This window comes from Scophthalmus maximus, chromosome 5 (assembly GCF_022379125.1).
Source record: "Scophthalmus maximus strain ysfricsl-2021 chromosome 5, ASM2237912v1, whole genome shotgun sequence".
Classification (NCBI taxonomy): domain Eukaryota; kingdom Metazoa; phylum Chordata; class Actinopteri; order Pleuronectiformes; family Scophthalmidae; genus Scophthalmus; species Scophthalmus maximus.
The window spans coordinates 4,830,480-4,849,043 of NC_061519.1; the positions used below are offsets into that span (position 1 = coordinate 4,830,480).

Genomic DNA, 18,564 nt, shown 5'->3' on the forward strand with positions numbered 1-18,564 from the left:
ATTGTGAGGATGAAAGTAAAGATGAGGATGACTGAGTTCATTCAGTAAGGGAGCAGATTAAAGGTATTCGATAATAATCGGCAGATTGTGCTCTATTAGGAAACAATGAGTAAAAGCTGTGGGTTGGAGTCTGCAGACCTTGATATTGTGGATGTTTAATAATACAGTCAAACTTATACTCAGGTTCTCCCATTTACCGTTTCTGTGAAGTATTAATTTTTCTCTCACCTGTACTCTGTCACTTCAGTTTGAAGCACAATCTTTCACCAATACTTTTAGTAATAGTGGAAAATACAAATGCAAAAAAGAAACTGCAGTAACTACCAGCTAAATATATAATTCTCAGAAATTGAACAGAGGTTTATATTTCATGTATTGTTGTACAAATCATATCTCTATTGCTCTTAATTCACACAATTTCTATAAACCTTCTTGTCCCCTCTTTTCAACAAATCCCTCCATTTGTCTGTTGCAGCTACGACTGTGAAGCTTTGAGTAATTTTAAATGACAGCATTCAGAAATTACAAAATGCTTTGCAGAGACATATACTAGCTAGAAAAGCAGTAAAGACGTTGATGAATAAAATATATATTTTTGAAAATCAGCTTGTGTTTTGAGACAAGGAGGCTTATACTGGGTTTGATCTGTGGAACCTGTGGTGCAATCCGGGTTGTCACAATACAAGGTATGTTTAACAAGATGCTGACTAGAAAGATGCAGGCTACACATCCTATATTATTCAGCTTATGGGTCTCTTCCTGTCAAAGCATAACATAGTGTATAAGGTAGTTGACAGACACTGTACACTTAACCCAAACCTCTAATTCTACCTAAAGCAGTATTCAGAGCCAATTATATCCCATAATTTCATCACGGTCTACTGCTCGTCAGCGTGGTTTTTGTCGGTACTGCACCTATAGGTTGATTTAAGGGTCAATAAACAGATAAAGAAGTTTATCCCTGGAGTCAGTGATAATATTATTCATGTCCAAATACACAGTTGTGATGGAATCTCCGTAGATGGTTATGCTTTAACAGTAACCTGTTCTTCCTGATGGGACTGATAAGAATAGTATTGCATATCTGACACTGTCAAGATAATTATATCCCTTTAAAGATTTTGAGAAATGTGATCCATCCTTAAATCTTTTATCAGACAAAAAACTGTGACTAACCACTGTGGCACTGTACAATATCCCAAGGACGCTATAGAGTGGCATTATGTGAAGTGTAAGATCTAGTTAGGGGTAAGAAGGCCGGTATCTACAGTATGCGTCTGCTGGTTATTTTCAATTTTTTAATCTGTCTCTGGCAAGTCCCCCAACTTCATAGACCTGCAATACTGAAACCTTAAAGGGGCCAATTAAATTCACATTAATTAAAGGTTTGAGGAGAATTTGTGTTACAATAATTAAGCTTGATCATTTCACTTTAGTTTACTGTCATAACTGCACTGATTATGCTCCTTTTAATTAAAGCTGGGGAAAAAAATCTGACAAATCATCTCATGCTTTTTGACCAGATATGATTGTAAATCATGCTGACTAAAACTTACAATTCATATATAAAATGTTAATATTCATTCCGGGCATCAAGGGTACTTTAGATTCTGATCCTGGAATATGTTTCATACTGAGGAAGAAATATTACAGCTACTGCATTTAAAGCAGAATTATATGGAACAGCGTTATATTTGTTCCTCTCTTTAACTTTTTATAATTTGCCCCATTGTGTAATTAATCCAGATCTCTGCCAACAGCCTCAGGCCCTTCAGGAAGACTGTAACTAGCCAAAACAAAAACTAATTGGTATTGCTGAGGGCAAGTCTGTACTGTATGACTCATTAAGTTTAGTTTTAATTAATGCACTGTGTAGTGCATGATTAGGAGTGCAGGACACAGACCCTATGCCCTGGCGCATTAGTATGCTTTATAGTCTGACAAGTTGGGTCCGTGGGAGTCGGTAAGTGATCTCTGATGTCACATATTTTCCGAGAGCAAGTATTGAATGTGTTGAGGTGAGGACAGTGAAACTTCTACTCCATGACAAAACTACAGGTTCGGATATTCCAGGCATCTGAAAAGGCAACAAACCCAAGAGCAGATTATCCCCACAGAATCACAGGGTTTATTTTTGTAAGGGGGGTTCTTTTTGTGATTGAAGGGTGGACTCTTTCGTCTGGTGCTCCTGACGCCCGCGGTGTCCGAGTCCGTTGTCAGTGTTTTTGAGAGAGAGAGCAGGGCAAAGAGCACTGCACACAGCTTTACGGTGAAGCCATAGTGCAAAAACACTTCATTACAAATCTTTTATGGTATTATGTGCAGTGTAGAAATTCTTTCAGTTCATTATGAAAGTGTGGCAGGAAAAATTAGATGGCACCAGGCCGCCACAGTCTAGTCATTTACTGGGAAACGGTGAAAAGCCCACTCCACTAGAAACCTCTCGAGTCACCTTCAGGGCGAAGTTAAATAATGCTGGAGCATTATATGCTGCAGCGCTCTCTATTATCACACTGGCAGAACTAGATTGCCAATGGCATCCAAGGATCAACTCAAGACACCATTAAAGGTAAAGATCCACAGGCCCCCTGATGAGAAAACCTCTTAATCTCCATCTTTCTACCTATCTTGAATTCCCTTTGTGGTTTATTCATCCGTCTAGCCCTCTGCTGGAGCTACTTACATCAGGTAAGGCAGTTTGTGGTTTCTGACAGTAGTCTGCTTTTCTAAAAACCAAGGATAGCACTCCAAAAAACACGGGTGACATATTACTACATTACAAATGAACATGGCCAGAGTAAGTCATTCATGACATCAAGTCCCCACCAGAAGAATGACAGCATCTGCCCTTTCTTCAAACTCCAAAAGTGATGAACAGGACCTTTGGTAAAGGTTGCACAAACTACTGCTGTCTCTCAAATGTAGAGGCAAAAGTGGCATCGCGTACATTCTGGGGAAGAACATCGGATATCACAAAACATCCTGTGAAGAGATTCCAAAAATGTTCAGTTTCACAGGTGATAATAGACTACTAAGAACGGCCAACCTTAACTACAGTCTATTTGCCAAAAGCAATAAAAAAATAAAAAAAAACATTAAATTAAATAGAGGGTTCTGGATAATTGTCTTTATTGATTAATCAGCCAAAGTATTTTCTTGTTTTTTTAGAAATGTCATAAAACCGCAGTGGAAAATAAATTAAAAACAAACAAGAAAGAAATCTCAACCCAAAGACTATTTACTTCAGTTTTTTTCTTCCACATCTCTTGGTCATCATCAGCTGCTCAGTTACGCAGGAGATAATACTAATGTTTAGGGATCGGATGATGTAGAAGCAACAACAACAACCTGGACCCTCTTCATCACAACTGTGAGACCAATGAGATGTGGATAAAACTCCAGAAGAGATCAAGACAATGGACACAGAGTTACATTGACACAATGGGGCTTTTAAAAGGTGCTTGATGGATATTGGGAGTTAGTTGTGAGGGTATGAAGACAGCAGGTACAGATTCTGTTTATATTGCTTTGGCAACACATTGAGGACTAACCTCATTGTGGACCCTGCTAAATCTGTAGAAGATGGCCTTTTTAATTTAAAAAGCAATACTACTTTGTTTCATAGTCACCGTTTGATATCCCTGAACTAGTGCTCCTAACTAAAGAGGATAAGGAACCCTTTTCCTTCTTCACAAATTATACAAGAGAGTCATTATGAATCTATATGACAGGGTTGAATAAGCCCTGTTCCACTTGATACATTGCAGTGCGTCACATTTTGGGTGAGGGTAACAATAGTTCCTGTTTTGTCTCTTTTTTCTTCCCTCCTTATATCCTCATGCTAACCCAAGTCCAGTGTTTCCAAGTGAGGCCTACAGCAGGAAGGAGCCATGCGTAAAAGTAAAAGAAACCATTGATCATACTCCGGTGTGCTCACCTGCTATTATTCACTGCCGTTCCCTCAGGTCCATGTCTGTGGCATTGCCATTTGTCTGATATTGTGCATGACGACAACAAACACACACACACACACACACACACACACACACACACACACACACACACACACACACACACACACACACACACACACACACACACACACACACACACACACACACACACACACACACACACACACACACACACACACACACACACACACACCTCTTTCCAATAAACAGTTGCCATTTTAATATGAATGGAAACATTTTTCCAGAGGGCTAACTGTGTAGCTACACCAAGTCATGTCTTCGCTATGTGATTGGCTATTGATTTTCCATCTTCATAGTAGATTGGTCGAAGGTCTTTTGCCCAACAGAGACAGAGGAGAGAACCATGGTCCTCTGCCATTCAATTTCCAGGGCCATTAGCACGGAGGAATTTATCAACTGTTGTTCACGGACTGTCTGTCATGTTCAAACATGACACCGCTTCATTGTGCAAAGTCCATGAAATTGCTGCGGTGCAATAATCAATTCAGCGGTGTAATGGCATGTAGCACATTACTGTGGATGTACACCGCCCCTGCTGCATGTCATCTACCCCCGGACCCCACCAATACAGTAAAACTGCACATTTCAGAGTGGCCTTTTATTTTGCCAGCCTCAGGCACACCTGTGCAATAATCCTGCTGTCTTATCAGCATCTTGGTATGCCACACCTGTGAGGTGGATGGATTATCTCGTGCTCACTAACCCAGATTTAGGCAGATTTGTGAACAATATTTGAGAGAAATAAGCCTTTTGTGTACATAGAAAAAGTCTTAGATCTTTGAGTTCAGCTCATGAAAAATGGGGGCAAACACAAAAGTGTTGCATTTATAATTTTGTTCAGTTTAATAGGAAACAAATCTCGCACTGTGGTTATGTAGTATGTGCGTCAACCATCAGGCACCAACTTTATTATTAAATAACATTTGATGCCTAAATGGGAGAGCTGTCACCTTTGAATTAATGAACTAAAATAAATGATCATTGGCTACATTACAAATCAAACGCATCAATTTAGATTAGGTTGGTTGGTGTGGCTTTATGGATTAATGAGGAATAAATTAAGGGTGTATTGAGGGGTGTACGTGTCATAATAAAAAGGCAATTCAAAAAAAACAATAGGCTTTTATGTTCACCCCACACAATATGTGCAAATGAAGAGTTTGTCAGGAGGAGATTCCGAACAGACCTTTGCTCCAGCAGGGAAACGATGGTGCAAGGCTGAATTTCCTGGGGCACATTAACTCCAACGGCCTCTAAAGTCCCAGGCTTACGGCATGTCAACTGCTTTGTGCTGCATTACTCGTACAATTTGTTTGGGAATAAGCTTCATTTCAGCACCGATATCTACTGAAATGATAAAGGCCTAAAGGAGGCTGCTGGTTAACCTCATCCCTCTCATCCCCATTATGCGGCGGCGGCAAAACGGAATCAGTTGAATCATGTTGTCGTTCCAGATTTGTCCACTCTGGCTTTAAAACAGTTCTTAATAAACTGAGAAATAGTTATTTACACTAAATAATTAAATAAATATGCTAATTAACATCAGAGCTTCATTTGAATTCAACAAAGATTTTTTGATTCTCGACATAATCCCTGACTGTTTTATTTTCTTATTCCATCACTGCACCTCGGAATAACAGGAGACCGATTGACGCTGAACAGTAACAAAACCTAATAAATTACTTTATCTTCTATTAGAAAAATTATCCACACACGGGTCATGATTTCTCATGATTATGAACAATTTACTCTGATTAACCTCATCACACATTCATTTATTCTCCTCTGCTTTAGCAGCCGGGACATCACTTCAGCTTCTATTCACCATAGTTTGATCACTGTCAGACAAAAGGGAAAAAATATTCACTCAATAGTAAAGTAGATAAAATGCTTGTTCTAATTTACAGTAGATTATTATGCGGACTCAATATCCAAATTGTTTTGAGTGTCATTTGATCATGTCACTTTAACCAAATGAACCTGCTGGTATCAGCATTTCTTTTTCGTATTATATTATAAACTACATTCATAGTTCCGACAATGTTGCTTGTAATTAACGCCTCCGCCTCTTCCAACGCACTCGTGGCTGGATATGTAAACCCAGGGTTAACTGAGACAGCTGATATATCCAGCTCAGTAGTAAAGGTTGTCAGGACGGTTGGTGTTTGGATAGAGAAGTCAGATAAGGAAGATTCTGGGTATATTGAATTCTTGTAGTACAGGCCCCTGGCCACATGAGACAAAACAACAGCATGTGTGGGCTGCTCCACAGACATCTGGTTGCATTCCGGATTTAAAATCTATGAAGAAAGCGAGGAGCTGGACAAAAGCAAAGCCATATGCACAAGGTGGAACCGGTACCACGCATCTCCAAAAACATTAATCCTGACATCACCCAGTCTGCAAAAAAGTCTGATCATAAGAAAGCCCACGAGGCCTCGGTAATGTACACTGAAACCACGCTGCAAGTGATGATCACAAACCTGTATGCACGTGTGAAATACAGCATTGTGATCTCCTCTCTTTTGATACTAGCTGTATTCCCTCAGTGAAAAGCCCAACCACAGTAGTTGACTGCACAGAAGCTTTTTTTGGACAAAGACGCAGCAACTTGTGTTTTTGTGAAGTATTAATGCTGTTGACATTAGGTTTGTCTCATTTACACTGGCTGCCCGGCGATTTGATTTCAAATCTCAAGTTGTCATTTATAATACGGTGAAGATACATTATACACATTCATACACACAAGGCTCAAGTGTCGGATCAGTGCTCCTTGATTCGACAGAGCAAAACTACTTTTGTACCGCATTCTCTCCACTAGGGTTGAGCATCGTTTTGATTTTAACGATTCCAATTCCGATTCTTCCTTTCGATTCCGTTTCTTATCGATTCTCGATTCCGATTCTTTGAGGGGTGGAGTAGAAACGGGTCACATGCTCTTTTCACAGAGGAAATTTGTATTTACATTTTTCACTTATAATTTAAAGTTTTGGGAGCTGCAGCCTATGTGGGTGTTTTATGAGAGAAGGAACGTCTCTGCAAGATGAGGCATAACTGCGACCAAGACAAATATTAAAACATATCTGCAAAACTCACACCCTGTTCTGGACTAACATACAGTATAAATACCCCCAACATTAAAAACAGTTCTTGTTCAGAAATTAGCATATCGGCCTTCTCAGGCAGTATGCGTGAACGGTCAGCACAGATTGTGTCGCCGGCAGTTAAGAACACCCGTTCACTAGGTGTAGAGGAGTCTTGGACACAAGAAAAGGCCCTGTCTGACAATAGGGGATAGGTCATGCGCTGGTTCCACAACCAGGCAGCAGAGTCATCAGATATACAAGTTGGTGGTGTCTCCTGATACATCTGCAGCTCCTTCTCTGCCTGGTCCTGGATGGACATGGTCCTCTTCTGCGATCAGCAACAAGCTCCTCCAAAGGAGACTTTCGAGGATGTTTGCTGGGAGGTGGTTGCTGAACAAACAAAGTACAGACTTATTATCGTCGCTAAAAATTGAAAAACATCACAATCAACAAAACATAATTTTAGCTATCTTATGCTTACATTCTCCTCTTCACTCTGTCCATCTTTCTCTGACCACATTTTTGTCACATCACCATCCTCTCCACAAGCACCCTCGGTTGACTGCAGAGAACAAAATTGGCATTTAGATCAAACATTTTAATGACTGAATAGAAGACAGTATATATTTGTGCATCAATGTCATGATATTACCTGCTCAGATTCTGTCATCTCTCTCTTGATCTGGTCCCAGACACTGGCCCCGTTTTCCATCTTTTGCTTAAAGCGTGGGTCCAAGGCTGCTGTCACTTCAGGAAAGTTCCTGATGTCCTCGCTCTGTAAAATAAAGGTTCTTTAATACAATTAAGTCACAGGAATAGAATCTCTTAATTTATTGTTCATTCATTTCTTTATAGCCCTGTTCAACTCAGTCATTTACCTGATACCGCTTGGACAGGTTTGCCCAAACTTGCTTCTTGAGGTTGGATACAAATACTGCGTCTCCCTCAACAACAGTTAAATTGCCTGAAGCTTTTGGAGAATTGGCAGGATTGAGTGAGTGAGTGTGAATCACTTAATTTATCTACGAAGGAAAAAAAATCATTACAGTAACATTGTTGTTCACCACGGCTTTAGCAATTCGGCAAAGCAACTCGTTTCACTAACGTTGCAATTCTACATACCTGAATGCGAGGAGGTGGTAGCAGGCTCAGAGTTGACTGAGGAGGACGAGGCGGGACAGGGAGACCGGTGCAGCACGTCGATCACGGTGCACTCCTTGTTTGGTTGTACACCATGCAGGCGTGGGTGTTTGGTCATGTCCGTAGTGCATCCTCCAATGCAAGAAATGTGTGTCTCACAGGTGTTGCACTGTGCCGACGCAGGATTCTTCCTCGTTAAATGAGGCCACACTTTTGAGCGCCGCTTGCTACAGCAGGCGTCTGTAGTATGGTGGCCAGTTGGCCGCTACAGAAAGCAAAACTTTTGCGTTACATTTGGAATCGGAATTTTTTTAAAACGGTTCCAAGTTGGAACCGGTTCTCGATGCCCAACCCTACTCTCCACACGCAAAGAAGAAGCCCTTGTTGATGCCATGCAACTTTGGGTTTAATTCTTAAGAGGAATCATTTATATTTAAAATACACCAGCTCCTTGTACCATGCAGAGCACAAATTCTCAGAGAAGCCCCCTTTTCACATCCAAGCAACATTTGTCATGCAACTTATCTATACCCAAACAGAAACTGAGAAACTCACCGTTCACGAATCCTCCCGGTTCTGTCGGCAAGGTGCGGGGGTTTCCTTCCAACCTCCCTCGTTTTTTACAAAATAAATCTATTGTGACACGGAGCAGCCGCTCCGCAGGACTGATATCATTCATATTCACACACATATTCATACAACTGTAGATATTTACATGGCGTCGATGTTGTCCGATTCACTTCGCGGGCTAAAAGTTTAGGAAAGAAAAAAAAAAAAGAGTCAAGCAGCAAGATTTGATTGGGTGTTTAAGGGGAGGACGGCCAATGAGGGAAGGGGATGCGCCGACCGTCCCGCCCCCCGCCCCCCTGTCCCAGGCCTGAACACAGGTGTAACTCGTCATCTCAGTGGAGATGTAATTAAACCAACTAGTTCCATCTGTGCTTCTCTGACAAGTTTCAAAAATACAAAATTCAAAACTGTGTAAAAGACTCTGTTTCAGAACAGGGCGGGCATAAGAGGACCTTGTTTGAAAAGGAGGCCTCAATACATTATCAAAACATAGGAATATTGCAATGTGGACTTTATTCCCAGACACTTTGCTTACCTTTTGCTAATAAATCGGGTTAGTCGGAGACGGGTTTAGGATTAATAACACCTCGTTTTTAAACTGCATTTAAATTTGAATTAAAAAAACAACAACCTGGGTATAGCAAAAAAAACATAACTGCGCTGTATATAGTTGCTCAAATATAGATGCACTTATATTATGTTTAGCTTTCATGACGTCGGATTTAGGGGCCACGTAAAAACCACTAACTGTATTTTGTCATCACATTACATCCGCTCTCTTGATATGATGCTGTGCGGCTGTTTGCCTGCTATCATGATGAGGCGAACCAGAGGTCATCATTTAAATCAGCAACGCAATGAGCTTCCATCAAGGACACCGAGGTCGTGTCTTCTGTATCTGTTTCTGGGAACTTTGGGGGTTTGGATAACTTTCAGTTGAAACTGTATCAGTTTACTTTTTATTGCATAAAAGGCTTGAATGCAATTTACAGGATGTTGGGGAGAATAGACACTGTTATTTTAATTCAGTACATTTTAATCATTGTGGGTTTATAAGCAATTGTTGATTTCCAGAGGTATTTCCTTGAGGGGCCTCCATTTAAACTGCATCAAATGAAACTTGACGAGACTCTTTTCCCTTCCAGCTGGGGACCACTGTTGCTCGTCCCTCTCTGCTCTCATTTCCTGTCTGCTGCTTACACGCCTTGTGCTTCCCAGTAAAGGTCAGATGCAGACATTTCTTTGAACCCACTTTCATTACGTTTTTTTTTGTTTTTTTAAAGCATCGGGTGTGGAGTTCCAACGGCTGTGGATTTATGAAAAGTGAGGCTTGTGTGTCAGTCAGGGTGCACGCCGCTTACTCATACGACTCCGGTCTGTGCGGGTCGCACCACCTGAGACCCCTCAGCCTCCCCCAGAGCTTAACGTGACACAGAGAGATGGAAGATGGAGATGCAGGCCCTGTGAACCACAAGCCACCGGGATGAAGGAGGGTCATTATTGACTCGCCCTCGGCCATCGCCTTCCATTTTCCCTCCCACCTCAATAGATTATCCCGTGGGCGCGGGAACAGTCTCATCAGTTTTTGTCCTGCCGCAGGTTTTCAGCGGTGCCCACAGGCTACCCCGACTGATGTGTTGCCTTCGTACCAAACAGCATATTCGCCATTAACTGCTGCCTTCATAGATATTCTATCATCCTGGCCTGACAAAATCAATGATGACTGCTGTGCTGAATGAGACATTTTCTGAAAAGACACCATCTTGAGATAGGTTGTTCTAGACCTTGTGGCCCCTTATTTGATTTGACCGCGCAAAAAGACGCGAGAAGCTCCCAGTCCACACACCCGCTAAGAGCAATCAAATTGAATGCAATGTAAAGTCGTGCCAAAGATAAGATGATAAAGTGAGCTCAAATTTAATCTGCAATCAGTCGTGTGGGGGGGGGGGGGCAGCATGCAAAGATACATCTCTATTCACCAGCCAGGATGTGATCCACCTCCCGCGGTGAATTTGTGTCAAAATGATGGAGATATTAATAGATTCATGAGGCTACCTGCACTGCCTGGTGTGGAGCCTTAACACAACGCCGGCAGGGGGAATTGATGTAACCTTGTGTTTGTGTTTGCTTTCCTTCTGCACACTTGTGTTTTGCTAAAGTGCCAGGGCCTGCCCCTCGATGCTCCTGCGTCACCATCAGTCCAGGCTCTCTGAACGCAAGCCGCTGATTGATCACAAAAATCATAAAGCCGTACGTGGAGGAGCAAGGAGGAGGGTGTAGCCCCGCAGGGCCTCCATCGCTCGCCTTCAGATAAACTGTAACCTGCAGATCTGTGGTGGAAACCGGCCCGGTGTTGTTTATCAAAGACTTTAGAAAAATCTGTTAGAGCAGCTCCGACGCATCTCTTGTGCGGATATTAATAACTAATGGGTGAGAATTTTGAACAGTCAAAAGGCACTGTGATTCTATTGTGACTGCTCATTTAGTTGGATGGTGTGACTCTGAAAAAATAAAACAAAAGAGCACATTATGAAGTATTTATGCAGGGAGCCACAGTGAGACTGTGTGGGACTGCCTCCAACAATGCCACCACTTTCACTAATCACTGGGCATTATTACCACCTTTATGCAGATCCTAGAAAATCTGCATGGGTCTGCTGATTGCCTGGAATGAATCTAATTTCTATGCGAGTGTGTGTGTGTGAAGAAAAATGCCCTGTGATTAATGAAATCATCAAGATAAGCATCCCCAGATACACACATAAGTCCTCTCTCTCTGTTTTTGTCATTGCACTCAGTCATCTAGAAAAGTGTCTGTTCCAGTTCCTGAATGCAGCCTTCCAAACTGAAACAATGGCTCTGACAGTAATGAGAGACACTGCTGCTGCAACAATGAGACGCACACAGTACAGCACGGTGTTCAGATCAACCTCAAAAAGAGAGAGACAGCAGCGGGAGCGGCATATTTGAAGACCTGTGTTTTCATACGAACAAGAGAAATTTGAAGAAGAAAAAAAAATAAAAGCCATTTCCAGGTTTGTTGTTTTTGTAATCTGCTTTGAGAGCGACGTCCCTGTTCTTTTGTGCGCCCCGCACAATGGCAATTGTGTTTTTCATCCAGCGCGCATTATGCAGCTTTTCATCACCTTTTAAATGCAGTAGAAAAAGATCTATTGCCTCGGAAATACAAAGATGGCGTGTAATTGAACCTGCGAGACGGCCGAACAATACAGCCCAGCGTGGCCTCTGACCTCCGCCACATTGTCTGACTGTTTCTGGAGTTCACCCCGTCCGGCTGCCTTTGCACTCTCCCTCTGCACACGTGAGAAAATCATCCGTCAGTGTCCCATCTCTCATTTAAAAAAGTGCAGAGGCAGCAGTGGGAGTACAGTATATTGATAGGAAACGGAGCGCAGAGGGCAGAGAGGGGTCAAACAGTGAATCACTCGAGCTCATCAGCCGCTCATAAAACACTGTAACTAGATGTGACATCACTTGTAAAGCACCAGATGCAGATTAAGTGCGTCGAGCCCTCGATCAATGGTTCATCAAGTCTCTCCAATTAAAGAGGTGGCTGAGTACTAGAGGCTCTGATTGGTGGTCATGATAAAAAGAAAAGTCCATTAAAGTTGCTAATTAAATGATAAGCGTAAATTAAAACACGGGTCAGGAGAATGAACGTCGGGTTGTTGTGTTTTTTTAAGCAGAAGCTGCGAATAGCATGAGGCGGCGGGGCAGGGGTGGTGTCGGTGGTACAAACTCATAAATGCTGAGCGGCGAGTGGCTTTGCAGAGTGCAGCGTGGGCCACGCGTTCAGCTGGGGCTCCGTGAGCACGGTTTTAAAAAGCACGGGCTCATTTAAGTGCAGTTACATTATTTATTCTGTGTAATAAATGAATATGAACACAAACAACTTTCAACATTCTAACTTTAGACCCCCACCCTCTAACTTTTCAACACACAACCCACGATCTGAGTTGCCATATATTTCTCCCCCCCAATTATAAAATGCACTGTTACATCTAGAGTAAAAAGAGCCGATTGAATTTGCACCTTTTTAAGCACATCACTGCAGTAAAGTCACCGGCCGATCATAGAGTGCATCTAGAGCATCAGTGTCTCCACTCCCATGTTGCCCACAGCACCGTATCCTTAGTCAGATATAATGCCAGTCGCCCCTTTCAATTGTCTGCTGCTTTAGTATGTTTTGCACTGCTCTAATGCGTCGACCGATGATAACCGTTTCCTCTTTTGGGTTCATGAGATACAGATGACCGAAACAGTCGTCATGTTTCCTTCAGATGTTTCCTTTAATTATTTTTTCGATAGATTTGCCGTGTTACCTCCGGAAGTGCCGACCGTTTGACAAAGTTTTAAAAGTTGCTTTTAAAAATATCCATCCACTATCTATACCACTTTATCCTTTAAGGGTTTAAAAAGGGGGGGGGGGCTTTAGCCAATCCCAGCTGACATTGAGCGAGAGGCGGGGTTCACCCTGGACAGGTCGCCAGCATATCGCAGGACCGAGACACAGAGACAAACACATGGTCAGTTTAGGGGGCTGCACGGTGGTGTAGTTGTTAGTGCTGTCGCCTCACAGCAAGAAGGTTCCTGGTCCGAACCAACCAGGGTCTTTCTGTGTGCAGTTTTCATGTTCTACCCCGTGTATGTGTGGGTTCTCTCCAGGTTCTCCTGCTTCCCCCCACAGTCCAGAGACATGCAGAATGGGGATTAGGTTAATTGAGACTCTAAATTGAGCGTAGTTGTGAATGTGAGTTTGAATGGTTGTTCGTCTCTTGTATGTGGCCCTGCGATAGGCTGGCGACCCGTCCAGGGTGAACCCCGCCTCTCGCCCAATGTCAGCTGGGATTGGCTCCAATTGGCATTAAAGGTGTTTAGGTTGTCTGTGTCACCAATAATAATGATAATAATAAATTTCATTCTGCCTTTTGATGTGTAAAAAAAAAAAACTCTCCAAAAAGCGTGGTTGTTAAGCAACAACGTGATACTTTATTTCTTTTCCTGTTTTATACACTATTTAGAAAATAAAACACATTGAATAAATACAAATTTTGAAAGCAACAGATTTTGGCCGTATTTTCACAGCAACAGGTGGTTATTCATACGGAGCTCTCTCTCTCTCGGGATCGGCACAAGGATTTGCGTCGCAGGATCCGTCCTGAAGCAGACTCGGGCCACACACTGCAATGAAACACTTAAGACTGGGCATGCAGATGCGGATGTGGTCCCCATTTACAGACACAGAAAGAAAATGGATTGGCACATTGATAAAACGTTAATACATCTAGAAACATCTGGAGGGGGCGCAAGGGGAGGGGAGGAAAAAAACAAACACCTATATACAGAAAGAATAAATAAAGAGAAAATAGGTCCAAGACAACTCTACTGTACATATGTCCATCGGATGTGACCCACTTCTTTCCGTCCCTCCCTTGGTTAACCATTCAGCCATCAGTCTCACCCACGATAAAGTTTAAATATAGTACAGTACGACATGGGATGTTTACCGACAGCAGATTGCACCATTTACAGTGTTACAAACAAAGACAAAACATCACCCAGTGGTTGGCATCGACTGCAGTACCTTTTCAGTGTTTGTTTGTAGTAAGGCATGAAACAGCGGCGCTCTTTGAATCCCGTCAGCGAGGTATACAGTGGTCCGGCTGCCTTGACAGACGTCACATAGAAAATCAACCCCGCGCCTCTGTTTAGTGGCCCCTCTGGTTTGGCAGATGTAAAGTGGCACCGAAGAGTACAGGTTGGATCAGAGCGCCGAGGAAAAGCAGAGAGGGCGTGTCAGTGGTTTGTTACAAGTTGTCCGGTGAGCGTTCTCAGTCAGTCTTTATGGCAAACGACGTTTCATCCAAGCATGGCAAAAAAGAAAGCGACCAGAGCTGTGTACACGGACTCAGGAGCCGGGGGGCCAGAAATCCAAGATGCAGCGATCCATGCTCCACACCTTCTCCTCGAGGAGGGAACAAGCAGAGAGGGATAACTGCTATCTGACCTCCAGACAGTCCAGGTACTCCTGGGCCAGGTCATAGCAGAACCGGTACTGCTCCTAGGAACAGAGCAGAGTTTTAGTTTCCAGAAAGGACCAAGATGTTTTTCCTTGAGTAAAACACATTTTGGGAAATACCCTTTCTTCGCTTTCTCACTGAGAGTGGCTGAGGACACCACGTCTGTACAGTAGATATTAAGTAGGGGCCAGCAGCTGATTATATTAGCTTACGATGGAAACTGTCTCCCTCTCACACACTCACTGATGCATTTTTGTGGAATCTTATTTGTTTAATAAGAATGTCATTTCATAGTTTTATGGCTGGTTGTTGCTGATGGGAGAGCAGTAGCTTTCTGATGCCTCAGCTGGTTGCCCTAGCAACCCGACAGTGACGACAGGGACTGCAAGGATGCTGTTGTTGCCACCTGGACTGGAAATAGTCCGCAATTATTGACTCTGCGACTCAACAAACAGGAAAAACATGTTTAGATGTTTCCTTACCCCCCCTGCCTACAGTCTGCAACACAGCTCTAACCATCTCTTAGCTGCGGCTTCGTATCAAAACAGACAGACAGGTGAGAGAGCGTCAGTAAGTTCATTTTCCAAAATGTCTGACTATTCCTTTAACGATTTATACCTCCAATAGGAACCAGTGCCACAGGCTGGGGAGTGGAGACAACCCACTGAGAGAGAATATTCATAGCCTCATCCTTTAACACAAGCCTCTGATGTAGCTGCTTTTTAAAATATGCATCCACATTCTCGAGATCCCATGTGATGTTCCTTGGAAGTGTCGGTCAAACTCGATGCCACATGTCTGCAAAATCCAATTCAGCCCAAGAACAGTGGGGACACACACACAAGAGCGTGATGATTCATCCGCTGTCTGTGCTTTATGTTTGTGTGATCTCCCGACTCGAATCCACCACGTCTCCTATACAGCTGCACTGCGTCCTGGTCTGCTGAGGTGACTGTGGGCGGAGAGATTGGTAACGCTATCTCCTCCACAATGTATGACTGCTGAATGTCAGCGTTAAATAATGGATCCAGGAGGAAGGCCTTGCTTGTTTGAATTTAAAAGGAACTGTCACAAAAACCTGTGGTTTCCTATCAAATTTCCCATTTGCGCCCACCCTCTTCTTTTCTTAGACTCCGTATGCAACACACTGCATTGGAAATGTCATTCCGAAACACATATTTTCAGTGTTTTACTGTGGATGTAAAATGATACAGATTGCTGCAGATCTGTCCACATCCCTGAATTCCCTGACGTCGCAGCACAGAGGAGATAAAAGACCCCACTTGCTCACCATTGTCTCCACCATGTTTGGCTTCGAGTTGCGCAGGGTTTTGGCCGCGAAGAACACATCCGCCACGCTGTGGTGACGAATCATCTCCAGGATCATGGTGCAGGCACAGAAGGTACCGCTTCGGCCGCCACCATTCCTGCACGAGAAAAAAGAAATAAATCACGAAACGCGAAAAAACCACGGAGAAAGACAAACGCACAAAAAGAGAGGCACACGAGGAGAACATGAGTGACCTGATGAAGAGTTGGTGGAGCAGCTCAGGCAGCCTCTCAGAGGGAGAGCCGCAGAGTGAAATGTCACAGTTTGACTGAGCACAGATCAAGCGCGCTGTCAGGAAAAAGGCCAAGCGACTGTCACCATGGATATCTGAGCAAAGCTCTCATTAAAATACGGCAGCGGGGACTTAATCAGTCATGAGATGTCGAACACGCAGTGTGACCTCCAGAGATCAGAGGGCCCCGACATGGAGTTGGGGGACAAATCGCAGGCACTGTAAATCAGCTGATGACACAAACACTTAGTCCTTCATTTTTTCCCCCTCTGTTACACAGAGGTAAAGAGATTTAATAACTCTGAAAACTTCGAGAACTTTTATTCAACTATGACCTTGGCCAGGTTTAAATAGCAGCAGGTGATATGATAGCACACAGTCAACTTTGGCTGTGGCAATTCAAAGCTTTTGTTTTTAAAGCTTTTCCTTTCAGACAAGAATTAAATTCATGAGCGGCTGTTGAATTTATAATACTATTGAAATGTCACGAGTCTAAAATAGCTTATGTCAGTATTGGCCATTAAAATTATTTATGTATAAAAGGTGTGGGTATATGTTAATTGGACTCACAGGCAGTGGACGACCGTGCGTCCCTCTCCACACTCTCGCTGCCAGTTGTGAACCTGAGCCAGAAGGCTGAGGAAGGCTTTCTTGGAGTCGGGCACGTCGCGGTACGGGGACCAGCGCAGGAACTGGAAGTGACGCACCACGAGCTGGCCCTCCTGCAGCTGCAGAGTCGGAGAAGTGGAGAGAGGGGGAAAAAAAAGTGAGGAGGGTTTTTAAAGAAACCTTTTGAACAATACATCCCATGGACTGTGCTTTGAACTCCTTGCACGTGCTCCACACTTCACAAGCTCATTAAAACATGTATCTGGTTATCAGCCCGAGGGCATTCTGTCGACACTTCAGCCCTGCTCCAGTTCAACGGTGACGCTTCTGCTCTGAGCTTGGACTATCGGCGGTGCGGCGCGTTGCAGTGCACTGTAACGGGCCACGTTAAAATGAGCTATGATCAAAATGAATGTAAATTTGCTGACAAAACCCGGTGGCTTCGGCACTGCATTTTTAATCAAGCTGCACCAACTGATACACTAATGACTCCTATTGTCTTTTGAAATGCAAAGTACATTTTAAAACATGAAGTTGAAGTTTTAAAGTTATATTTTTCTCCTGAAAATCCAGTGTGTGGGATTTAGGGGGATCTGAAATGGAATATTATATTCTTATTAATTTTATTCATCAGCATATAATCCTCTGCAACTAAGAATCTTTTTCGTTAGCTTAGAGAAATCCTTTATAGCTACAACGCGAGCAGATCTTCTTCCGTAAAGCCCGCCATGTTACACCACCACGTTCGTACAGTAGCCCAGAGCGGACATATCACACAGCCACCATATATTTATTTTTCACTACTACATGCTGAACCTCTTATGTCATTTTTAAAAGTGTTTCAATGTTTCATTTTGTTACATTAAGCTGCATTCATAGACTTTTTGGCCACTTGGCAGTGCAGCAAGCTTTACTAACATCTATCAGCAACTTATTCCTATTGAGAACTTTTCAAATTTCCACTTTCCTTTATGCTTCAGTCTCCACTAACTGTTGAAAAACTGTCCAGCTCCCTGGCTGCCCTCTGCTAGTTATTTACTTTGTCTGAGCTTTTATTCTGAAAACAGTTGCGTGCTGCAGATCGAAACAAAGATGATGAGAGTGGGGAGAGAGGGACGGGTTAGAATACTTTGAGAGATCATCACGAGGACCAATTCCATTTACGTTACACATACAAGTACTAATCACAGAAGCTCCAAAGACAAATATCTTGAACTGTGTTTCTTTTTGTGGATACAAAGCACAGATGCTACTTATTTGTCCCAACTAAGCTGGGCCCAGGCTTTCTCTTTGTCCAAAAGGAAATTTTTGAAATTGAATAATGCACCGAGAAAGAAGGGGTTACCATGGCCACCATGAGCTAAAAGGGGGCTTAACAACAAGGACACATCTGTTTGAATAGCTGCTGCAAGTGTGTGCAGGAGACTGTTGACAGAGGTCAACTGATGGGAACTGGAGTTGGACAACATTTCTCAAAAATGGGTGAACACTCAGTAACACAAGAGTCATGCTGAACTATTGGATCTTGACCAAAACCAAGACACTTAAATTGTAACATGAG

At 42.9% G+C, this 18,564-nt stretch overlaps 1 protein-coding gene and 1 long non-coding RNA gene across 7 annotated transcripts in view; both read right to left on the minus strand.

Annotated features, from left to right (window-relative positions):
• Positions 1-5,749: 5,749 nt before the first annotated feature.
• Positions 5,750-8,072, minus strand: LOC124850029. The gene is made up of 4 exons (XR_007030764.1): positions 7,960-8,072; positions 7,734-7,856; positions 7,563-7,643; positions 5,750-7,471 (listed from the first exon to the last, which is right to left on the minus strand). It is a non-coding gene; the product is annotated as an uncharacterized LOC124850029 (long non-coding RNA).
• A 5,703-nt stretch (positions 8,073-13,775) lies between these two features.
• Positions 13,776-18,564, minus strand: part of ptprua (protein tyrosine phosphatase receptor type Ua) — a 170,087-nt gene continuing 165,298 nt past the window's right edge. For all 6 annotated transcript variants that reach the window (XM_047332192.1, XM_047332191.1, XM_047332190.1 and 3 more), the window contains 3 exons: positions 16,965-17,122; positions 16,124-16,259; positions 13,776-14,873 (listed from right to left, as the gene is read on the minus strand). In XM_047332192.1, coding sequence (XP_047188148.1) covers positions 14,811-14,873; positions 16,124-16,259; positions 16,965-17,122 — 357 coding nt within the window. In that variant the 3' untranslated portion in view covers positions 13,776-14,810. The remainder of the gene's footprint in view (positions 14,874-16,123; positions 16,260-16,964; positions 17,123-18,564) is intronic.